The sequence below is a fragment of the Nelumbo nucifera genome, chromosome 3 (assembly GCF_055504915.1).
Source record: "Nelumbo nucifera cultivar China Antique chromosome 3, China Antique-T2T, whole genome shotgun sequence".
Lineage (NCBI taxonomy): Eukaryota > Viridiplantae > Streptophyta > Magnoliopsida > Proteales > Nelumbonaceae > Nelumbo > Nelumbo nucifera.
Window position 1 is genome coordinate 4814563 of NC_142651.1, and position 22019 is coordinate 4836581.

At 38.8% G+C, this 22019-nt stretch overlaps 1 protein-coding gene across 1 annotated transcript in view; it reads right to left on the bottom strand.

Moving 5' to 3' along the window:
- Positions 1–319: 319 nt before the first annotated feature.
- LOC104592917 (uridine/cytidine kinase UKL1, chloroplastic) overlaps positions 320–22019 on the bottom strand; it is a 33251-nt gene continuing 11551 nt past the window's right edge. Inside the window, exons 7-15 of the mRNA XM_010252462.2 lie at positions 13272–13466; positions 12971–13054; positions 12799–12859; positions 9590–9650; positions 5790–5883; positions 5637–5709; positions 935–1017; positions 611–829; positions 320–529 (exon numbers count right to left, since the gene is read on the bottom strand). Coding sequence (XP_010250764.1) covers positions 683–829; positions 935–1017; positions 5637–5709; positions 5790–5883; positions 9590–9650; positions 12799–12859; positions 12971–13054; positions 13272–13466 — 798 coding nt within the window. The 3' untranslated portion in view covers positions 320–529; positions 611–682. The remainder of the gene's footprint in view (positions 530–610; positions 830–934; positions 1018–5636; positions 5710–5789; positions 5884–9589; positions 9651–12798; positions 12860–12970; positions 13055–13271; positions 13467–22019) is intronic.

The following is a 22019-nucleotide window of genomic DNA, read 5'->3' on the forward strand; positions in this document are numbered from 1 at the left end:
TTCCGACAAACTCATTGAACAACGTTTTTTCATTACTGAAGACTCAGAGTATTACGATTTTATTTTCAGTGAACAACTTGGAAGTGGAACAGCCCGTCTCATGTTCCTTCTTTTAAAAGTCTGACTAGATAATTTTAAATTCTGTTTGTTGGATGGAATTCTCAATGCTGATAGAACCATTGAGATTGACAGCAAGCTCAAGCCTAAAGGTCTCATGGATCCTTTAGGTCGACTTTCTTCGAAGCCTGACTCGAAACCTATTGGCACATAGTCCTTTATGTTTATCAAATGTTTTAAGCCTTTGCCTACGCTAAGTTCATTTTACCAATGTAAAATAGCGTTGCAGATACTTTAATTAGTAACATGTAAAAAAAAGATGCTTTAACCAGTAGTTTGGCCATACAATGTAAATGCCTCTGTTTCAAAGCCTTTGAATAGTCATTTTAATTTGTATCTAAATAAACTGTAAGTACTTCAAACGTTGTATTAACATTCTTGACAAACTCTTCAGAATTCTCTCCAGTATCAACTGCACAAACAAAAAAGAATTAATTAGACCACTAGCAAAGTTGGTGGCACTTTGTAAAATAGAATATACGTCTGCTGATACCTCTCTGCTCTTCCAGAGTAGTATTTTGAATTAACTAAAACTCAGAATGGGCAGACTAGTTCACTCCAACAATCAATCATCCGTGCCAAAGTAGCGATCGCCAAATTCCCCCATTCCAGGTATGACTCTAAACTCTTCATTCAATGCAACATCAATTTCTGAGGTAACAATCTTCAAAGAAGGGAACCGTTGGCAAACACAGTGGATCCCTTCGGGAGCCTAAATTCAGCAAAAAAAAAAAAAAACAAGAAACCATTCTGAGACTTATTTTTCAACATGGCAAAAGATAAAGAATTGCAACCAGCAATGGCTGTTTTAACTCACAGAAATGAGATTGAGGAAAATTATATGGGACTCCTGGACGCCTTTCTGTATGAGAAGTTCAATTGCTTGGCTAGCAGAGTTACCTTTTACAAAGTCAAAAGAAGTTCTTTAGGTTCTAAATCAACATGTATTTAAAGGAAATAAAAACTAACCAAACTATACTTCTCAAAAAACTAGAGCAAATGAAGAAAAAGTGGGCAAGGGGGAGATGAGCAAGAAGATTTTGCAGTCATTATTCACATGTGATGCTCAGAATCAGTACATCCAAAACTAGAATGTTACATAGGAACCCTAGGAATAAAATTTATTTGTCCATTGGGGATGGAGATTAAAGTAAATCAGACCTAGTAAATCTACAGCAAGCTTGAAGGTGGTATCTCATATGTTTGGATAGCTTTAGAACTGTGTTTTAAAAGGAGGACCTAGGCACACATGTGCCTTGCCTGAACTAGAGACACAGCCCCTTTGCTGCACTTTAGGCTCACCCAAGCATATACCTTTTCAAAATGTCTTCTTTTGCCTTTTTTTTTGTGTGTGTGTGTGTATGTGTGGAATCATATCTATACAACAGTTTATCAAATTCCAAATTATTTTTTATTGTTGGTGTACATCAGTAATGGTATATTAACTTTTAAAAGATAAAAAAACAAAAACTTTTCAAATACCTAAAGCCTCAATTCCTACATAAGATCTCATAAAGCAAAGCTTCCACTAGAAAAACAGCAATATAAATCTGATTCCTAATCCTAAGTAAAATGAACTACTAAAATCACAAGACAACTCTTTGTATATCATCATCATCATCAAAGCCTTGTCTCAACTATATGGGATCAGCTACACGAATCCTGTTTCTGCATTCTGTTATGTTCGGTGCCATATCCGTTGTTAAATTGTGGGCAATTAAATAATTTCTTATTACTTCCACCCCAAGTCCTTTTCTGTCTGCCCCCATCTCTTCTAGCCCCTTCAACTTGTAACAGATCATTTCTTCTAACAGGTGCTATAGATGGCTTTCTAGGCACATGATTAAAGCATCTCAGTTTACTTTCTCAAATTTTATCACCCCATTGGAGCTACTCCTAGGTTCTTTCAGACTTCATTTCTAATCCTATCCTTTCTAGTTTTACCGCTTATCCATCTAAGTAATCACATTTCTGCTAGTCACTTTTTGGACATGCTGTTCCTTAATTGCACAACACTCTTCTCCATACGGAATAGCTAGCCTTACTGACCTTACAACTGTTTTATAGATTTTTCCTTTTAGCCAAAGTGGTACTTGCTTATCTTTTTTTTTTCACTTAAGACTTCAAATGCACCTCTCCATTTTGCCCATCCTACTCTAATTCTATGAGCAACATCCTCCTCAATCTCTCCTTTGTTATGAATTACCGAAGGTCACATTGAGTAATCTCTTGGTCTCTTGCATGCACCAAAAATTTAGGTCAGGTGCACTACCCCAAACCCTTGCATGGACTTGTTTGGGATTGCCTCAAGGGGCCTTTACAAAGCAAAGGGCAGATCTCCTAGTATTAGGAATGCAAGATGTTTAATATTATACCAAGGGATAAATAAACAAATTAAAATCTAACATGCTTGAATTGTTGACTGCTTGAAGCACTTTTGTACAATCCACATATGTTTGCTTTTACTTCCATGTGCTCACTTTGAATATGTTTTATATGTTATGTTTATGCATTTTAATTTTGAGTTTGTAGGCATTTAGAAACATTTCATTTCTTTTAGATTTCAAGTTTGCATTTTTATGTATTACTGTACTTTTTTATTATTTCTTATGTTCTTGATTCTTTTTTTTTTCAAAGATTTGCACTTGCTTCAAAATGGTGCATGCCTTGCCTTGTGCCTTGCAAGCTGAAAAGCCCTTCCTGTTTTTCTAGTACCTTGTGTTTTTAAAATACTGCTTTAAAATATCTTCACGACATAGTCAACAAGGCAATAGCAATGCTGGTCTCTTCTGGAAATGGAGGGGCATGGCTGATTCATCAACCAATAAGTCTATCATCCATCCATCCATGTTGGTCTCCTTTGGAAAGAGGCTTCATAAAATGCAACTTTAATGGAAGTAGTATGGGGAATCCCGGCAATGTTAGGAATAGGCAGGGTTTTAAACGATGATGAGGGTTAAACTAATTGCCTTAAATTCAGGTCTAATTGGTTTTGGTAACCCTTTAGGGGGATAATACCTTGAATATTCGAAAATTAATAATTGGAGACTCCAAATTGGCAGTGGGGTGGCTACAAAATGAGGGGGTGAAGATGTGGATTTACAGAAATGAGATAAAGAAGTTTAGATGGCTAACAAAAGAAAAGGAAGTGAAGCTAGATGGGGTTAAAAGGAGTGCTAAACTGCTAATACTCTTGCTGAGTCACTAGCTAAACAAGAGGTGGGGAGAAATTATTTATTTTGGGCACAATTGTAAAGGAAAAGAAAAGTTTTTTGGGGAGAGATAAGAGGGCTTATCTCTCATTGACTTCTTTATAATTGCTATAATTGTACTCCTTTTTATCAACATGAGTTTTCATACTTATTCATTAAAAAAACATAGTCAACAAGGTAGACTAACTTCTTTAACACCTACCCCATTCACATACTCATAAAAGGAGAACCAAACAGTTGAGGAGTCAAACAAAGTTGAACTCAACTACTAATTTCTTAAAAGGTATTCAATTTCATCAGCAAGAATCTGTAGCAACTATTGGAGGTTAAAGGCAATTACTGCACTCCGGATGGCAATTATCTTAGTCTAGGGAACATTAACATCTCGTTCATAATGGGGGAGAAAGAAAAGAGGATGCTGCCCATAGAATAGAACACAGTGGTTGAAATGGAGAGTGGCATTTGGCTTCTTGTTTGATTGGCATATACAACAAGACTAAAAGAGTAAAACCAGAGAATTTCTATAAGAAGGTAATAAGACCAGCAAATATATGGAAAAGAAAGCTAGGCAATCAAGAAATGGCATGCCCAAAATAATGAGCATAACTAAGATGAATACGCTAAAAAGGTGACTGATAACATTAAGAAAGATGTGAACTGAAACAGGGAGAAATTATTTAATGACTTTTGATTTGATGGAAAACAAGTTCTGGAACAGGATTTGTGTAGTAAACCCCAACATTTGGGATTAAGGTTTTGTTGAGTTGAGTTAGATAAGTAAAGATTAACATTCCTTTAAGTGATGCAAATAGTAATCTCTCATACAAATATCTAGGGGTGGCAATTTTTCAACCCAACCCGCTAACCTGCCCAACCCAACCATTAATTGATGGATTGGGCTGTATCCATTTAACTCTGGGTCATGTCGGGTTGGGTAACCCAATAATGGGAAAGATAATGGTTTGGGTGGGTTGGGTCATGGTTATCCAACGGGTAACCACCAGTGATATTTTTAACTTTCCTTTCCCCATTTCTTTCAGCTCCATTGGTTTTTCTTTGCAAACTCTCTCTCTCTCTCTCTCTCTCTTAACAGTTTTTAGGTCATTCTTAAATGTTTTAAAAAAATTAACCCAGAACCGGGAACCACTTTAGCCACCGGTTTCGGTTTGTGGTTTAATCCGATCTGAATGGATTAGCATGTGATGATTTAAAAAATTAAAAAATATATAATAGTGAAAATAAAAAACAACCCAAATACCACTGTTTAGGTTGAACGGGTCAACGGTTTGACTGCCCGAGTTAGCAAATTGCTGACCGATTCAACAATTTTTGGCAAAAAAGTGGCTTCCGGGACAAACTACCCAACCGTTTGAAAGCCATGTTTTTCTTTGCAAACACTGCTTTTACCTCTAATATCAAGAGACAATGAATCAATGGTCTAGCATTTAATTTAACTTGAGTAATAAGAAAATTTTAGCACCTTGTAAGAGTCATTAAAAACTATCATTTTTTTCCACTCATGGAGGCAACCATGAAAATGATTTCAAGTTGCATTTTTCAAAAGAGATGACCCAGCTGATCGGGAGATTCCTTCAACCTCCCAAATTGAAGCTTGGAGCGGTGGTCATATAAGAAAGGTGGGCACTTGACCTGTTCATGGGTTGGGTCAGGCCAAGCTTTGCCTCATTATCAACAAAAAATGACCAAGTTTGAGCTAGAGCCTGGCCCGACCATTAGGCCTAGATCTTAAGCCTGAGCCCCAAGCATGATCTGGACAGATATATTACAATATATTAAGTATATATTATTAGTAATATGTTATATATTATTAATATATTATATTTTTATTATATAACATATTATTGGGCTCCACATCAGCCCGTTGGGCTACCAGTCCATGAATAGGGTGCAGAAATCGGAAAGCTTTTCAGTCAAAAGTTAATTAAATAATTTGACATCGGGTCAAACAATTTTATCACACCACAAAAAATAAACAAAAAAGATTTTTCTAGAATTTATGTATGTCGCTTTTAAAGAATAAAAAATTAATGGGTTGGGAGGGTTGGGTTGGGTTATGGTGGGTTTTGGGTTGAACCCAACCCATTTAATTTTTCCTAATTGGGTCATTAATGGGTTGGGTTGAACCTCAACCCAAACCCAACCCACCCAAACCTGCCCAATTGCCACCCCTACAAATATCTCTTCCCAACAGATACTTTTATCCATTTCCTACTTTTAGATAAAAAATCAATATATCTGTTATATCTAATAATAATGTGTTATGTATGTTTGTGTGCAGAGAATCACCTGTGCCAAGAACTGGATCCAGAAGCAGGACATGCCGTTCAGAAATGTCTTTTGGAAGCTTCTCATATATAAGCTGTCCATATATTGTCAGAATCAGTTACGTAAATACATTCAGCCGCAATAAGGGAACAGCATAAAGTGCAAGTAGACCACCTGCTTTCCGTTGTCCCCATCACGATGGATCAGTATTTTTCCAATTTTTATTCCTTTGCAGCATGCGCGTAATGCATTCTCCATGCTTTCACCACTGCAACATAACAATAAAAATCTAAAGCTATGTCTTGAAGTATTAGGAAAGGTTCTACCAAAAATTGGTTTCAGATATCAAAGGGTATATTCATGCTTGCACTTGAAAATATTTAAGTTTACAAACATATATCTGAAATGTTGCATGCTCTTGCATCTTCCCAGCTCATCAACACAAAGTTCTTGGAGTGTTAATGGGTAAAGGGTGTTGGAACATTGGAATGAATATGTTTCACCTTCATAATGTAATTGAAATTTACACTTTTGAAGGGAATCTCTCCCTTTTACAGTACAAAATTATTCAACTAAAACAAAAAAAGAATGTAATGGAAAACAAAATATTTCCTAGTTTGGATTGTGGATGAAAGTTTAAATCAAGCCGAAGTGCTTAAGAAACAAATTTGTAAACACCCATCCAGAAATAATCTTTACTACTATTACTTTATACATCAAACTAGCCACATTCACGTGAATTATATGTGCAAACCAGCATAAAAGGAAGGAGTGTTGGTTCGGCTGATATTTTGTTATCCTCTTGTCTGGGTTGGGTATTAAGTCTTTAGTTAATGGGCCTTAGTTACTGGGCCTATTTTTATTTAGTGTCTTATTTGACTGGGTGTCCCATCACTAATCAGAGGCATCCTGGTCCTTTTATGTAACTTTATGTGCTGTTATTATATAAGTGAACAGGGCCGGCTGATGAACAGTGCCCATTCGAACATTTCTTCCTTTCTCCTCTTCTCTTTCTCTTCTTCTTCCTCTTCTTCTTCCTCTTCTTCTTCTCTGCTCACTTGACAGGTTCAGTTCGGAAAACATGGTACCAGAGCACTAAAACTCGCCTGGTTACAGCAGCTGCCTCGCACCTCTCTCTCTCTCTCACCTTTCTCTCTATCTTGGTACTGCAAAGAAACCCTAGGTCTGGTCGTAGAACCCAGCAGAAACTATATCTAGGGTTTCGCTTGGTTGTAGGGCCCAATGGGAGTTAGTCCCAATAGCTGATGCCCTAAGAGACACACACAACAAGTTGTAGCCATTCGGCTAAGTGAGATCTGTGTAGAACAGATTTGGAAGAGAGGACTGATCTCAGCAGTCCTAGAACAGTTCGTGGGTGAGGGTTCAGCCTGCGATAGCAGTGGTTAGCGCGTGGTAGAAGCCACAACAGCAAGGTCCAGGCTGCGGCAACAGTGGCTAAACACAGCAGAAGGGATACGAGTGTTACGATCCAGTCACTAAGAAAAAATATGTTACAAAAGATGTGGTGTTCTTTGAGTTTCAATCCTACTTTCAATCTTCCCCAAATCCTCTTCAAGGGGAGACTAGTGGGATGGAAGAGGACCCTCCTATTGATCCTTCTATTCCCTCCTTCTTTGTGCCCCTCTCTGCCTCAGATCTTCCATCCTCTCCTCTTGATACTCCTAGTTGTAGTATCCCAGGTGAATCTAGTGAGGCTCCCATTGGCCCAACTACTACTAGTGATATTGCAAATGTTACTAAAGACTCCAGCAGGCAGCAGAAAGATATCAGAATCACCTACAATAGAAGGAAGAAGAGTCCTCCAACTCATGATAGCAATCAATTGGACTTGGATCAACCTGTCTCAGTAACTCAAGGTAATCCTATCAATTCCTCTGACTTGGATCTTCCGATTGCCCTTCGTAAGTCTACCCGTTCTTGTACTATCAGACACCCCATTGCTGATTTTGTGTCTTACTCACATTTGTCCCCTCGTTATTGTTCTTTTGTGTCTGCTCTCTCTTTTGTGCATGTTCCTACCAGAAGGGAAAGGCACTGTTGGATGCAAGTGGGTGTTCACTGTGAAGCATAGGTAGGATGGGTCCATTGAAAGATACAAGGCTAGACTCGTAGCAAAGGGATTTACTCAAAATGAAGGAATTGAGTACAAAGAAACATTTGCTCTGGTAGCAAAACTCAACACTATCAGAGTTCTACTATCATTAGCTGCAAATTTCTCGTGGGAGCTTCATCAGTTGGACGTGAAGAATGCCTTTTTAAATGGTGATCTACATGAGGTATTCATGGATCCTCCACCAGGTTATGAATTTGGCATAAAAGTGTGTAGACTGAGAAAAGCACTATATGGCCTTAAACAGTCCCCTCGAGCTTGGTTTGAGAAGCTATGTGGAGCCATGAAGAAAGGTGGTTATACTCAAAGTGGGGCAGATCATACCCTATTCATAAGGAAGAGAAATGGGAAACTTACAGCTCTTATCGTCTATGTAGATGATATGGTAATTACTGGGGATGATAAGGAAGAGATTAAAAGGCTGAAGGAGGTCCTAACTGCTTAATTTGAAATCAAAGACCTGGGTCAACTGAGATACTTTCTAGGGATTGAAGTTGCTAGATCCAAAGAGGGCATCTATATATGTCAACGGAAATACATCCTTGACCTTCTACAAGAGATAGGCATATTGGGGTGCAGGCCAGCAGATACTCCAATAGAACCAAACCATGGTCTAAAGGAGTCGGTAGGAGAGGACTACCCTGATAAGGAAAGATACCAAAATCTAGTGGGGAAGTTAATAAACCTGTCCCTCACTCGTCCTGACATTGCTCATGTTGTTCATGTTGTCAGTCAGTTCATGCACAATCCAAAAATTCCTCACATGAAAGCTGTAGAAAGGATTCTCAGATATTTGAAGTCTTGCCCTGGGAAAGGGATTCTGTTCAGAAAAAACAATAATTGAAGTTGAAGGATATACTGATGCAGATTGGGCTGGTTCTGTGGGTGACAGAAAGTCGACTTTAGGATACTACACCTTTGTTGGAGGAAATTTAGTTACATGGAGAAGTAAAAAACAGAATGTGGTTGCTAGGTCTAGCACAGAGGCTAAATATCGGGCTATGACTCATGGTGTTGCAGAACTGTTGTGGCTTAAGATTCTTCTTGGTGAACTGGGAGTGGAGATTGAGTGTCCCCTCAAGTTGTACTGCGACAACAAGGCTGCCATCAACATTGCAAATAACCCAGTGCAACATGATAGAACAAAACATATTGAGATAGACCATCACTTCGTTAGAGAAAGAATAGTCTCAGGAGAACTCTGCATTCCTTACACTCCCTCAGAGATGCAGATTGTAGATGTCTTAACTAAAGGGCTAACCACAGTGAAATTTTTGGACTTACTTGGCAAGCTAAACATGATTGACATCCATGCTTAGCTTGAGGGGGAGTGTTGGTTCGGCTGATATTTTGTTATCCTCTTGTCTGGGTTGGGTATTAAGTCTTTAGTTAATGGGCCTATTTTTATTTAGTGTCTTATTTGACTGGGTGTCCCATCACTAATCAGGGGCATCCTGGTCCTTTTATGTAACTTTATGTATTGTTATTATATAAGTGAACAGGGCCGGCTGATGAACAGTGCCCATTCGAACATTTCTTCCTTTCTCCTCTCCTCTTTCTCTTCTTCTTCCTCTTCTTCTTCTCTGCTCACTTGACAGGTTCAGTTCGGCAAACAGAGAGGAACTGGTCAGATTGTACTTTGATGCATAGAATTAACAATTTTTGTGGTTGGTATGCTGCAGAAGTGGGGGGATAGAAAAGAAAACAAAGTAAAAACAGAGGGGTTCAGGATTCAATTGGAAACAAAAAATGAAAATTTCATTGCAAGCAAAGTAATAGAGAAATACTTGGCAATACCTAAATCACCAGAAGTGCCATAAAGGATACCTGATTCAAGGCTCACCTTCGAATAATGGATACTCCACACAATTTCTTGCAAAAGTCAACCCCTGTATAGACTGACCCTGAAGTAGAAAGACACTGAATAAGATATCTGCAGCAGACAATAATTTATTCTAACATTCAAATTATGGTAAAACATAGATTCTGTAATCAATGGCTTAAAATCCAAAACATATAGGAGAGTATCCAAGGAGGGTGATTTTGTTAATCTGACAAGGCAAACATTTCAACACTGGTTGGATCCTTTCAAAGTTTGGTTTGATTGACCATTTAATGCTTCTGAGGCATTGAGCTTTCCACAATACAATCAGACTTTTAAACTAAAGCCCAACTACACATGCAAGTCATGTACTACAGCCACTTTCCTTGGGGAGAATAATTTTTCCAGCTTCACAAAAAAATGTCAAGTCTGGCTACAAAGTCAACAGAGAAATATAAAGAATCAAGTTAGATGCTAGGGTTTTCATATTTCTCATAAAAATATGATATAGGAACACTTAAAAAGATATTATTAAGGGAAATCCAACTTTCTGCATAAGAAAACAAAACTTCAGTGATGATTGAAGTACTTCTCTCACAATTCTTCTTGTGGCTTACTAGTAATTAGGTTTCCACTCCCTTATAAACCTATTTGGAAGGTTCCAATAGATATTGTTTAACTTTGAGGCAATTTCCTGATAAGACATGGGCATGTTGCAATGCTGACACATGGAGTAGACTCCCTGTATGAGTCAAAAATATTGTAAAAGGCTATTTATTTAGTTATTTAAATTAAACAAGAAAAAAATCCACTGAAGAAAAGTTGTCATAACCAACTACCTAATTGATAAGAGTTCTGTCCGGATGAATTAAAAACCAAGGTGACACTTTCTCCCAGCCTGTATTTATGGACAAGGCAGATTAAGTTGCAAGCAATAATTCAGAAAGCCGGAAAGGTGCTTTCAATCTGCCCTTCCCATCATGAAAATATCTGGCATTATGGGCATCCAATACACTACTTTCACAATCCAATAGTAGGACAACCATAAACATAGTGCTAGCTACTCATAGAGCCTACATATGAGGTCACAATGATTTTATACTGTTTCTTCTATAGTAATTCAGTTAATTAGGGTTTTATTATGTGTCTTAGATCAGGAATCTTGAACAAAGATATGCCTTTTTTTATGCTTGCATTAAACAAAAGTTTGTTCAAAATTACCAATAAAAAATCAAAGCTTCTCTTTTGTACATGGTGAAATAGTCCCATAACTTATAAATAGGGTAAAAAAGAAGAGAACAGAGAAAATAGAAAAGAGAGAGAGAGAGAGAGAGAGAGAGAGAGATGGCATCGCGCTTGTTAGGGAGAAAGAGGAGAAGAAGAGATAGAAGAGGATGCACCTCACAAGCAACTAAATTCAAATTTGTTTCATAATCAATTCCATTTCACTAGTTAACTACAAAAATGACGTACATATAGATTATATCAGTTCGGTAAGACAGTCCTTACAAAGGCATTTTACTTAATTTAATTAGGACTCAATCCCATCACCCATGATACTCTTTGAATAAAATGGCCTTAACTTTCCAAATCTCATGGGTTCATGAAATTTTGGTATAGTTGGATAGGTAACTGAAAAATCTTTCCAAAGGCACAGAAATTAACCTAATCAGACAAGTTTTGACCTTCATGTGATAACCCCAAAGAGAAGTTACAAATTTCCAACTTAGTTCCAAGACAACTATGTTGATCCCACAATACAGCTAATGGGAACTGACTAAAACTTCTAATAAAAGGGCCCTTTTGTTTTGAAGCCTTGTTTGGCCATTACTAATGTTGGTCCCACTTATATGGGGTCTGAGAAGTTTTTGCAAATATCATACAGGCTAACATTAGGTAATGGCATAAAGGCTTCACATCCCAAGAAAGTCTTCCCAAAATTTGGCCCAATCTCCACAATAAGGTTTATTACAATTGATTTCCAAGGGGAAAGAGTTGTTCTTCTAGATGATCTAGTATCTCACTTTCCATCCAAACCATGAAAGCTGCTAATGACAAAATTCTACAGTTCGCCACTTTCTATCAGGAATCTCCAAAGCAATTTGCCTAAAACAATGAAAGTTTTCTCAAAAAGAATATCCCAAACCCAATTCCCTTTTGTCTTTATTTCTGCAAACAATCTCCCAGGATCCAACATAATCAAGCGATCCTTTTTACCCTCACCTGGCCCCAAAGGAAGTCCCCGTACAATGTTGTAATTGCTTAATCACCTTTACCAGAGCCCTTAAAAAGAGAAAAATGCAATCACAAATCATCCATCCTAATCCTCCTGATCAAGATGACCCCCCCCCAAAAAAAAATTTTACCACCTAGTGGCAGGCCAAGGTATATTAAAAGCCTTGATTAGATCTTACAACCAAGTTGGGATTAGGTTAGTGGGTTGGTGGGGCTTTTAATGAGAACAGGAATAGGGGTTCGTTTTTTAGTTTATCTTGGGAAGTGAGGAATTATGGAGGTATGGAATGGAAATGCTTCTTTGGGAAATCCACTCTTCTTGCTAGTGAATCTGCCAAGTCATTAGTGAAATCCCTTGCACTTACTAGGGGTTTTTCTGGGCTATTGGGTTTCCTGGGATATTGAGGTGTCCATGACATCCATTTTGGATATCTGTGCCATCACTGACTGCAGTCTGGCATGATTTGGTTCGAAATCTTGTAGATTTAGCTCTGGACTGGTCTTGGAAGTCATGAGACACGTTGTAGACTTTTTCTGGGTTCCATAAAAACCATTTGGGCTTTTGGACTTGGCCTTTACCCAGTCTTACTTTTTTTTGTAAGTAAAATAAAAATTTATTAAAGAGAAAAAAAAGTACAAGAAAGGTAACCAGTAGCAGTAAACCGAGAGAAGAAATATAACAATAAAAGAAAAAACAGCCCATCACCACCCACTCACAACTCCAAACAAGAAACTCAACATCGTGAATATTAGACAAACAACAGGAGTACCTTTCTTGTACTTTATTTTCTAAATAAATTATATTTAACTATTCTAAAGGGGCCACTTATCACCAAAAAAACCTGAAGGGGATTAGCACAAGCATGTTTTTTGGCAGATAAGAAACTTCTTGGATTTTATCCACAGTATCTTGAGTACCTGTATTGATCTCTTCTGGAAAGTAAATAAAGAATGGAACAAGAAAACCGAATTGAAATTGCCTTTCCTTAACACACCTGTAGGAGTGATTACTTGCTTCTCAGTGAAAGGTAAATGACCAAGGCCATGCTCAACAACCTGTAGAGTTACTCATCATAGGATAGACCAAATTACGTTTGGGAGATAACTGACAAAAAAGTCAGGATCGACTATTAGTCTAAACATCACTAGGGATAAGTCAAAAGATACCAGACGAATAAGACGATCTGAATAAAAGACGAAGTCGTGCTTTGTTATTTCCCTGTCTCTGATCAATGTATGCATCCCCCTTATCTGACATGGCAGTGTTTAGCATGAGCATAACAACATTAAGGATTAGAAAATAACACTAGAAAGACTTAAGAATATTTAGATATAAAATGAGAAAAGTAACCAGATGCAACCAGGCAATCAAGAACACCAACAACCTAACATGAAAAGTTTACTGTTCCTCCATGCAAATAAAAACCTAATCACAAATCAAAGAATTTGACACATATAAGATGAATACCTGGAAAGTTGATTGAATGACATACACATTGGGATATATTTTACAGAGGTCATGCTGACCAAGCTTTGTGCGGATATGTTGCACAATCAAATCAATTGCAACGTGATTATCACCTCCCCGGGGAATGATCACATCAGCATATTTCTTTGATGGCAGAACAAAATCATCAAAAGCAGGTTTAACAAACTTCGCATACTGCACAATGAACAAAATACTTGCAAGTTACAATAAGCAAAGGAAGGTAATTGAGTACAGAAGACATTTATTCTTGGACAAAAACAACAATAAAAGTAGTACCTTCAAGAAGCACTTTAATCTAATAACAAAGTTAAAATCCAAAATCATGCAAGATATTCTGCATCGTCATGCCTGGTGAGATTTGTCACCAACCTGGTGACATTTTGTGTTTGTAGGGTTTTGCAATCCATATATGATTTCCAGACTTGTTTTGTGGTTCAGAAAATTCAACAAATTTTTTTTACCAGAAACAGGTAAATTTAGTGGTGATCAAAAACACTGAAATAGCAGGACTTCCCAAGGCTATGCACAACATTTAGGGAGAAAATAGGAACTCAAAGAGAAAAGGAAACCAACCCTTACCAAAAGAAATAGAATAACTAATCCATGGGCACAACACCAGAAAAGCTCACTTCTCTTAGTCCCTTCCCACATTGGTTAAGAATCCAAATGTCTTATATAGAATGTACTTTGACTGACGAATACAACATCAGGACTCAATAAAAGATGTAATTCCATTAGTTTAATTCTACCTTTTTCTATTGATAATGGTTGAAACTTTATTAATATATAAGGGAAAAAATTATATTTACAACAGTAAGCTAGCCCCTTGTGTTGGGTTTGCTGCAACTACACAACCCAAATTATCTATTTACACACATTCACAGAAGTGCATGCTCCCCGATACAATTGTGCCCTGTTCAGCCTGAGTTTTACTATGGAATCAGTAACACTATTAGCTGATCTTTGAATCATTCATGTGACAACTGTCTTGACAATTATTTAATTTCTCTCATTACATTCTAGTATTGCCAAAAACTTTGGTTGTTATTCATTAACCAGTTGCACTGTTATTTTTCTGGTAATAAAAAGAAAAATAAAAAGAGAATACAAAGGATAGCTGTCTTTGGAAGGGGTGTTCTTGGACCAGTCTTGAATGGATAGCTGTCTTTGGACCTTACCTCCCTTGGGATCCTTTACCTTCATTCTTTAAGAATCTAGTCCAGTCAGCTGATGTTCTTGGGCAACCCTTTCTTTTTAAAGAAATTTAGGGCAAACCTATCTATTAGTGCCGAGTATGTAGGGGTATTTCTGTCTTTGTACTTGTGTTTAGGTGCTGATGTGTAAGTTTATATTAGATTTAATGTCCCTAACGTAAGTAGGGACATATGTGACTTTTTCACACTATTTTAGTTATATAAAATACATCTGGCCGAATGGGAGAGGGTGTTTTTCTCTCATTCGAACCAGAATATTTCCTCCTTGTTTCTCTTCTGCTCTTCTCCTTTATCTCTTTCTCTCCTTCTCTCTTCTCTCTCTCTTCCTTGACTGTTATCAGTCTAATAGGCAGACCGAACACTAACATGGTATCAGAGCTGAACTGAGCAAATCAGATCTGCCCAAAACTCTGTTATCTGTGCACCCAGCCGGGTTTTCTCTTGTTTTCTTCGCCATCAGCTAGAGATAAGGGAAAGGGCTGAAAAGGAGTGATCGCCCTCTTCTCTTGGAGGTTTCTATGCCTCTAGTTGTGGTGTTTGTGGTCGGTTGCTGCAGTTTCTAAGAAGCCCTCCCCTAATCGATGAAGAGAAGAGGGCTGATTCGTGTGGTGCAGTGGGTGTCTTGTGTGGTCTGATTTTTGGGTGATCAGGTAAGAGGTTTTATGCATTTTTTTTCTTGGTGTGAATCAAATGAGAAGTTTATTTCAGACTGTATGGTGGGATTTCAGATTGTAGTGTGCTAGGATTTGTGCATCCTTCAGTGTGATTCAAACGGGGGTGTTCCTCAAACAGTGTGGTGAAGTTTTAGGCAGTCGTGGAGTTGGGTTTGTGGTGTAATGAGTGTAATCTGCAGCAGTAGTAAGTGCTGAAATCAGTGTAGTGTGATCTACTGTGCAGTTTGCCGAATTCAGCAATGGGAGACAACAGTGATAGCAAGACTAGTGTGATGGTCCCTACTGAATGAAGAAAATTATGTACCTTGGGCCAAATCTGTAGAAGTCTTTCTGAAGGCAAAGAAGAAGGTGAAGCACATAAGGGACGAAAAACCTTCCACCGATTCTCACGAGTATGATGATTGGGAGCAGGCAAATGCACAGATCATCACATGGTTATGGAATAGTATGGAACCCAAGATTAGTGTAAATTTCATGCTCCTTGATACTGCCAAAGAAGTGTAGGACCATGCTAAGAAGTTGTATTCGGGTCAAGACAACAAAACCAGAGTATATCAGTTGTACCAGGAATACTTTAATCTACAACAGGGTAATCAGAGTCCTGAGGAGTACTATGCTAGTATGAGAAACATTCGTAATGAATTGAATGTTTATCACCCCTCACTTCTGATGTCAAAATTCAACAACAACAGAGAGAACAACTTGATGTGACTCGGTTTTTGGTGGGGCTGAAATCTGAATATGAACCAAAGCGAGCTCAGATACTAAGAGGGTCAGCTCTCCCTTTCTTAGAAGAGGTATTTGCTCGACTCAAGAGGATTTCCATTGGATCTACCGAGAACCCTAATATTTCCGATAGATCAGCCCTAGTAGTATCCAAAGGCCGTGGTGTTAGAGGTGGAGCTCGGGGAGCTCAATCTGGCCATAGTGGTAGTAGTGGACCGGCATATGGCTGGATTGGTGGTAGTGGACCTACATATAACCGTGGTGGTGGTCGTACTAGAGGTCGAGATTCAGGGGGAGCCCGTGGCAGAGGACGTAGTTTGGGTCCAAGGAGGTGTACACACTGTGGTATGGATGGACATACCATTAATTATTGCTATGACTTACATGGTCCACCTTCAACTTGGGCCAATCATGTTGTGACCAGTGACAGTAGCTTCAGACAGAAGAGCCATTCAGCTGATCAGGTACTTTCTACATCCACAGATGTTACTGGGAAGGAGATGATGGGTATTCCCCGTGATGAGTATGAGAGGTTAGTACAGGCCACATCTCAGCAGAACACGGCCACTCTCGCACACTCAGGTATGGCTTGCCTGGCATCCACACCCCATCCCTGGATTATTGATTCTAGAGCCTCTGATCACATGACTGGAACTCCAGGTATGTTTTCTTCCCTCTCTCATTGCCCAACATCACAATCTGTTACCCTTGATAATGGTTCCACATCCTCCATTTGTGGTGTTGGTAATGTTGACCTGGACCCTGTATCCCTATCCTCAGTTTTGTATGTCCCTAAATTTCCTTTTAATCTTATGTTTGTTAGTAAGTTGACCAAGTCTCTTAATTGTTACCTTTTACCCCTCTTCGTGTGTTTTTCAGGATCTCAAGACGATGATGAAGATTGGTGGAGGGCATGAAGCTGGTGGATTGTATTATCTTGATGGTGGTGGAAGTACGTCAACAGCTCTCCAATCGTCTCTCTCTCCTCTCCAGTGGCATTGTCGATTTGGTCATCTTTCACTGAAAGTTTTGAAGTCTTTAGTTCCTTCATTGAGTCATCTTTTTGTTTTGGATTGTGAGTCGTGTCAATTGGGGAAGCATCATCATGTTCCCTTTAGTCCTAGAGTTGATAATCGTGTATCGAGTCATTTTTCTTTGGTTCATTCAGATGTTTGGGGTCCTTATAAAGTGATGTCATACAATGGATATAAATATTTTGTCATTTTTGTTGATGATTATTCAAGGATGACGTGGCTCTATTTAATGAAAGAAAGAAGTGAATTGTTTACCATTTTCCAAAAGTTTTATGGTGAGATTCGCAACCAATTTGGTGTTTACATTAAAATTTTTCGTTCTAATAATGGCCATGAATATCTCTCTTCATCATTTCAAGACTACCTAGACCAACATGGCATTATCCATCAGACTTCATGTACTTACACTCCACAACAAAACGGGGTGGCTGAGAGAAAGAATCGTCACCTCTTGGAAACAGCTCGGTCCCTCATGCATCACATGAATGTTCCCTTTTAGAGTGATGCAGTGCTTACTTCCTGCTTCTTGGTTAACCAGATGCCCGCGTCTATCCTTGATGGTTACTCCCCATTCACCACATTGTTTCCTACCTTGTCTCTATTTCCTCTCTCTCCTCGGGTTTTTGGATGTGTTTGTTTTGTTCATAATTTAGGGCCAGGAATGGACAAGTTAGATGCACAGTCTATTAAGTGCATCTTCCTTGGCTATTCCCGAACTCAAAAAGGGTATAAGTGTTATCACCCTAGCTCTCAACGCTCCTTTGTATGTGTTGATGTTACTTTCTTTGAGTTTACTCCATTCTTCTTGGGGTCCAGTGATGTCACTTCCTCCTCATCACCTCCTCCCCTTCCTCTTCCAGTTGTGAACTCTGTTCCCCTTGTTCCCGCAGTGACCAAGTCTTTGCCTCCGGTGCTACCACCTGTTGAACGACCACCGATCCATCATGTGTATACATATCGCCCACGTGTACCGGCTCCTCCTCCAGCTTCATCATCGTCGACAGATCCTACAGCTGTTACCACACACAACCCCGACCCCGGTATCTGATCTTGATCTTCCCATTGCCTTGCAAAAAGGTAAGCACAGTTGTACCCTTCTTCCTATATCTAATTATGTTTCATTGACTCACATTTCCACTTCCCATCGCCAGTTTATCTCTTTGTTAACCTCTGTTGTTATACCTAAGGATGTCCAGGAAGTCCTTGCCTCTCCAAGATGGTGTCATGCGATGGAAGAGGAACTCTTAGCTCTGGCTCATAATCATACATGGGAACTCACCACTCTTCCTCCTGGTAAGCAGGTTGTTGTCTGTAAGTGGGTTTATACGGCTAAGTACTTACCTGATGGTAGTGTAGAGCGGCTGAAAGTTAGATTGGTTGCCAAAGGGTATTCCCAAACCTATGGTATTGATTACACTGAGACTTTCTCCCCGGTTGCTAAGATTGGTTCAGTCTGTTTTGTGATCTCTCTTGCTGCGATGTATGATTGGCTCCTCCATCAGCTTGATATCAAGAATGCCTTCTTGCATGGTGATTTGCTCGATGAGGTCTATATGAAGCAACCACCGGGGTTTATTGCTCAAGGGGAGGATGGTAAGGTGTGCCGACTACTGAAGGCCATTTATGGGCTTAAATAGTCTCCTCGAGCATGGTTTGGCAAATTTAGTGAGGTAGTAAAGAAGTTTGGTATGAAACAGTGCCAAATTGACCATTCCGTCTTCAGTCATGACTCTCAGGTAGGGAAGATCCTATTAGTGGTGTATCTAGATGATATTGGCATTATCGGGCATGATAAAATGGGCATTGACAGGTTGAAGATCTTTCTGCAAGAACATTTTCAGACAAAGGACCTTGGTAAATTGAAGTATTTCTTGGGGATAGAAGTAGAAAGGTCCAAGCATGGTATTAACTTGTGTCAGAGGAAATATGTTATTGATTTGCTTGAAGAAACAGGGTTGTTAGGTGCTAAACCAGTTGAAACTCCTATGGAAACAAACACTAAGTTGAGCAGTGATATGGGTGAAGTGTTTGAAGACCTTGGCAGATACCGGCCGCTGGTAGGTAAACTGAACTACCTAACCATCACACGGTCAAACATTTCATTCGTAGTTAGTGTGGTAAGTCAGTTCATGTAGAAACCTCTGGTTCCACATTGGGATGCGGTTATAAGGATTGTGAGGTATTTAAAGGGGGCTCCTAGTCACGATTTGATATACAAAAGTGGTGGAAAACTTGAAACAGAAGGATATACTGATGCTGATTGGGCCGGTTCTGTATCTAATAGGAAATCTACCACAGGCTATTGCACTTTTCTTGGGGGTAATCTGGTGACATGGAAAAGCAAGAAGAAGACAGTTGTGGCAAGAAGCAGTGCAGAGGCAGAATATAGAGCTATGGCACATACTACTTGTGAATTAGTGTGGCTAAGGAACCTTCTACAGGAGATGGGATACACTGTTGATACTCCAATGAAACTCTACTATGACAATCAGGCTGCACTTCACATTTCCTCTAATCCGATGTTTCATGAGAGAACCAAACACATAGAGGTTGACTGTCACTTTGTTAGAGAGAAGGTGCTGAGTGGAGTGATAGACACTGCATATGTCAACACAGGGAACCAGTGGGCAGATTTGTTTACTAAAGGGTTGAGTCGGGGGAGAGTGGACTACATATGTAACAAGCTGGGATTATATGATATATATACTCTCCAGCTTGAGGGGGAATGTTAGTGTCGAATACGTAGAGGTATTTCTGTCTTTGTACTTGTGTTTAGGTGCTGATGTGTAAGTTTATGTTAGATTTAATGTCCCTAACTTAAGTAGGGACATATGTGACTTTTCCACATTATTTTAGTAATATAAAATACATCTGGCCAAATGGGAGAGGGTCTTTTTCTCTCATTCGAACCAGAATCTTTCCTCCTTGTTTCTCTTCTACTCTTCTCCTTCTCTCTTCTCTTTCTCTTCCTTGACTGTTATCAGTCTAACAGGCAGACCGAACACTAACACTATCCCTCCTAGGATTGCAGCTTTTTGTTGGCAAGCTTTCTTGGAAAGGTTCAATTCTTGTGACTTCAAAGAAAAAGACCAAATTGGTGTTTATCCCCACACTGGTGCATTCTTTGTAAGGCTGATAGTGAGACTTGCTATCACTTATTAATTTCCTACCCCTTTGTCCTACCTATTTGGGATTGGTTTCTTTCATTGTTTGGCTGCAGATGGCCTTCCCAATCAGATATACAAAGCTTGTTTGCTTCCTTTTCTGTCAGGTGGCCAAAGAAGAGGGATCAGATTCTGTGGAGATGCACTTGAGAAGCTGCCTGTTGGACAATATGGGAAGAAAGAAATTTGGCAATCTTCTCTAAAAAAAGTGAGAAGCAGGGTTATTACTATCAGAGTGGTGCAGTGGATGAAATACTTGGAAATTTTTGAGGATATTTCTACAGATGCTTTACTTAGTAATTGGAAGGGAGTTGCTCACTGAGCCCCTTCTAAGGTTGAAATCAAGCATGTTTGGTCCCCACCAGCTGTTCATTAAGCTGAATTTTGATGGGAGTAGTCAAGGCAACCCAGGTATTGGAGGTGTTTTTGGAGCCAAAGAAGGAAAAGTTGTAGCTTTATTCTCAGGACCAATTGGCACAGAGACTCTCTTAGAGCCGAGATTATGGTTGTTGTGGAAGGAGTACAAAGGGCAAAGGAGCTAAAAATTAGAAGACTGATTGTTGAAGGCGATTCTAAGTTGGTGATTAATTGGATACAAAAAGAACCAAGATTTTGGCTTTATGTAAATGAAAAAAGAAGATTCAAATGGATCACCCAGAATCAAGTGGAATTTCAGTGGGTGAAGAGAAGTGCCAACTCCTTTGTTGATGTACTTACTAAACAAGGGGTGGGAAGGGGTAACTTGTTTTGGGCTTTGTTGTAAGCTTGTGTTTCTTGTTGGGGAGGGTTAAGAGAGCTTATCCCTCTCCTTTTCTCTTGCATCAGCTATTAAATTTTTAATAAAACTGTTCGGTTATTGATAAAAAAAAATACAAAAAGAAGTGAACTCTGCATAACAATTAATAAGCAAATGTTTCGTATTTTCTTTATGCTTCTTACACATATACCTGCTCAGATATTGAAAGTCTAGATTTCAAGTGATCCAAAGTCACAATGTTATAAATAGTCAGTAACCACTCAAAAGCCACAACTCTGAATTGAATGGGATTTACCCCAAATTCCCTTGATGTTCACGCTCTCTTACTGGTTTCTAGCCAAAGCTTCAAGAAGACTCAACTGAAAATTCCCCATTAAAACATCCTTTCCGCTATCTTGCATTTGGTACATTAAATTCAACCTGTGAATCATCCAATCTATAAACCAAATACCATACTATCTGGTAATCCCTTATCTCAAAATTGCTTGACCATTATGCCTTTTGTACTCAACATATATGATCTCAGACATATACCACATAATCTTCCTTCCCCGCACCATTCATATTCACAGAACTTCACTCTACCTCCATCTCCCACTAAATATTTCGAATATCTTTTGAATTATTCATGAAACTTCCTTATCCCCTACCACACACAAACTCCATAAGATGATGACAATTTCCTAGAGTCTCACTCAAACCTAACCACCCCATACAAACCACTACACTTCTCTATAAAGCATCCCTCTCTTTAACAAACCTCCAAAGCCATCTAGCCAAAAGTGCCTCATTTGACCCCTCATTCTTCTGATCCCCAGACCTGCATATTTTCTCCCATTTTACCAAATGAACTTTCTTCCTATAAGAATCCATCAGGAAAAGAAAAAAAAATAAATAAATAAATCTTCCTATGACAGTATAACCAGCCCTATCCCATAAGAAACCCTGCTGAATAGTTTCAATCTGATCCGCCATATTTGCTGTAACTTTCAAAATAGATAAGAAACAAACTGACAAGTTGGGAAGAGCACTCATAGGACATTGTCCAAATAATCTAAAATAATTTCTCAAGGGGGAATATTTGATAGCCCAGTATTTATCAAAAATAAAAAAATGTTCAATAGCCCAGTGAAGGGTTTAAATTTTCCATTGACAAGT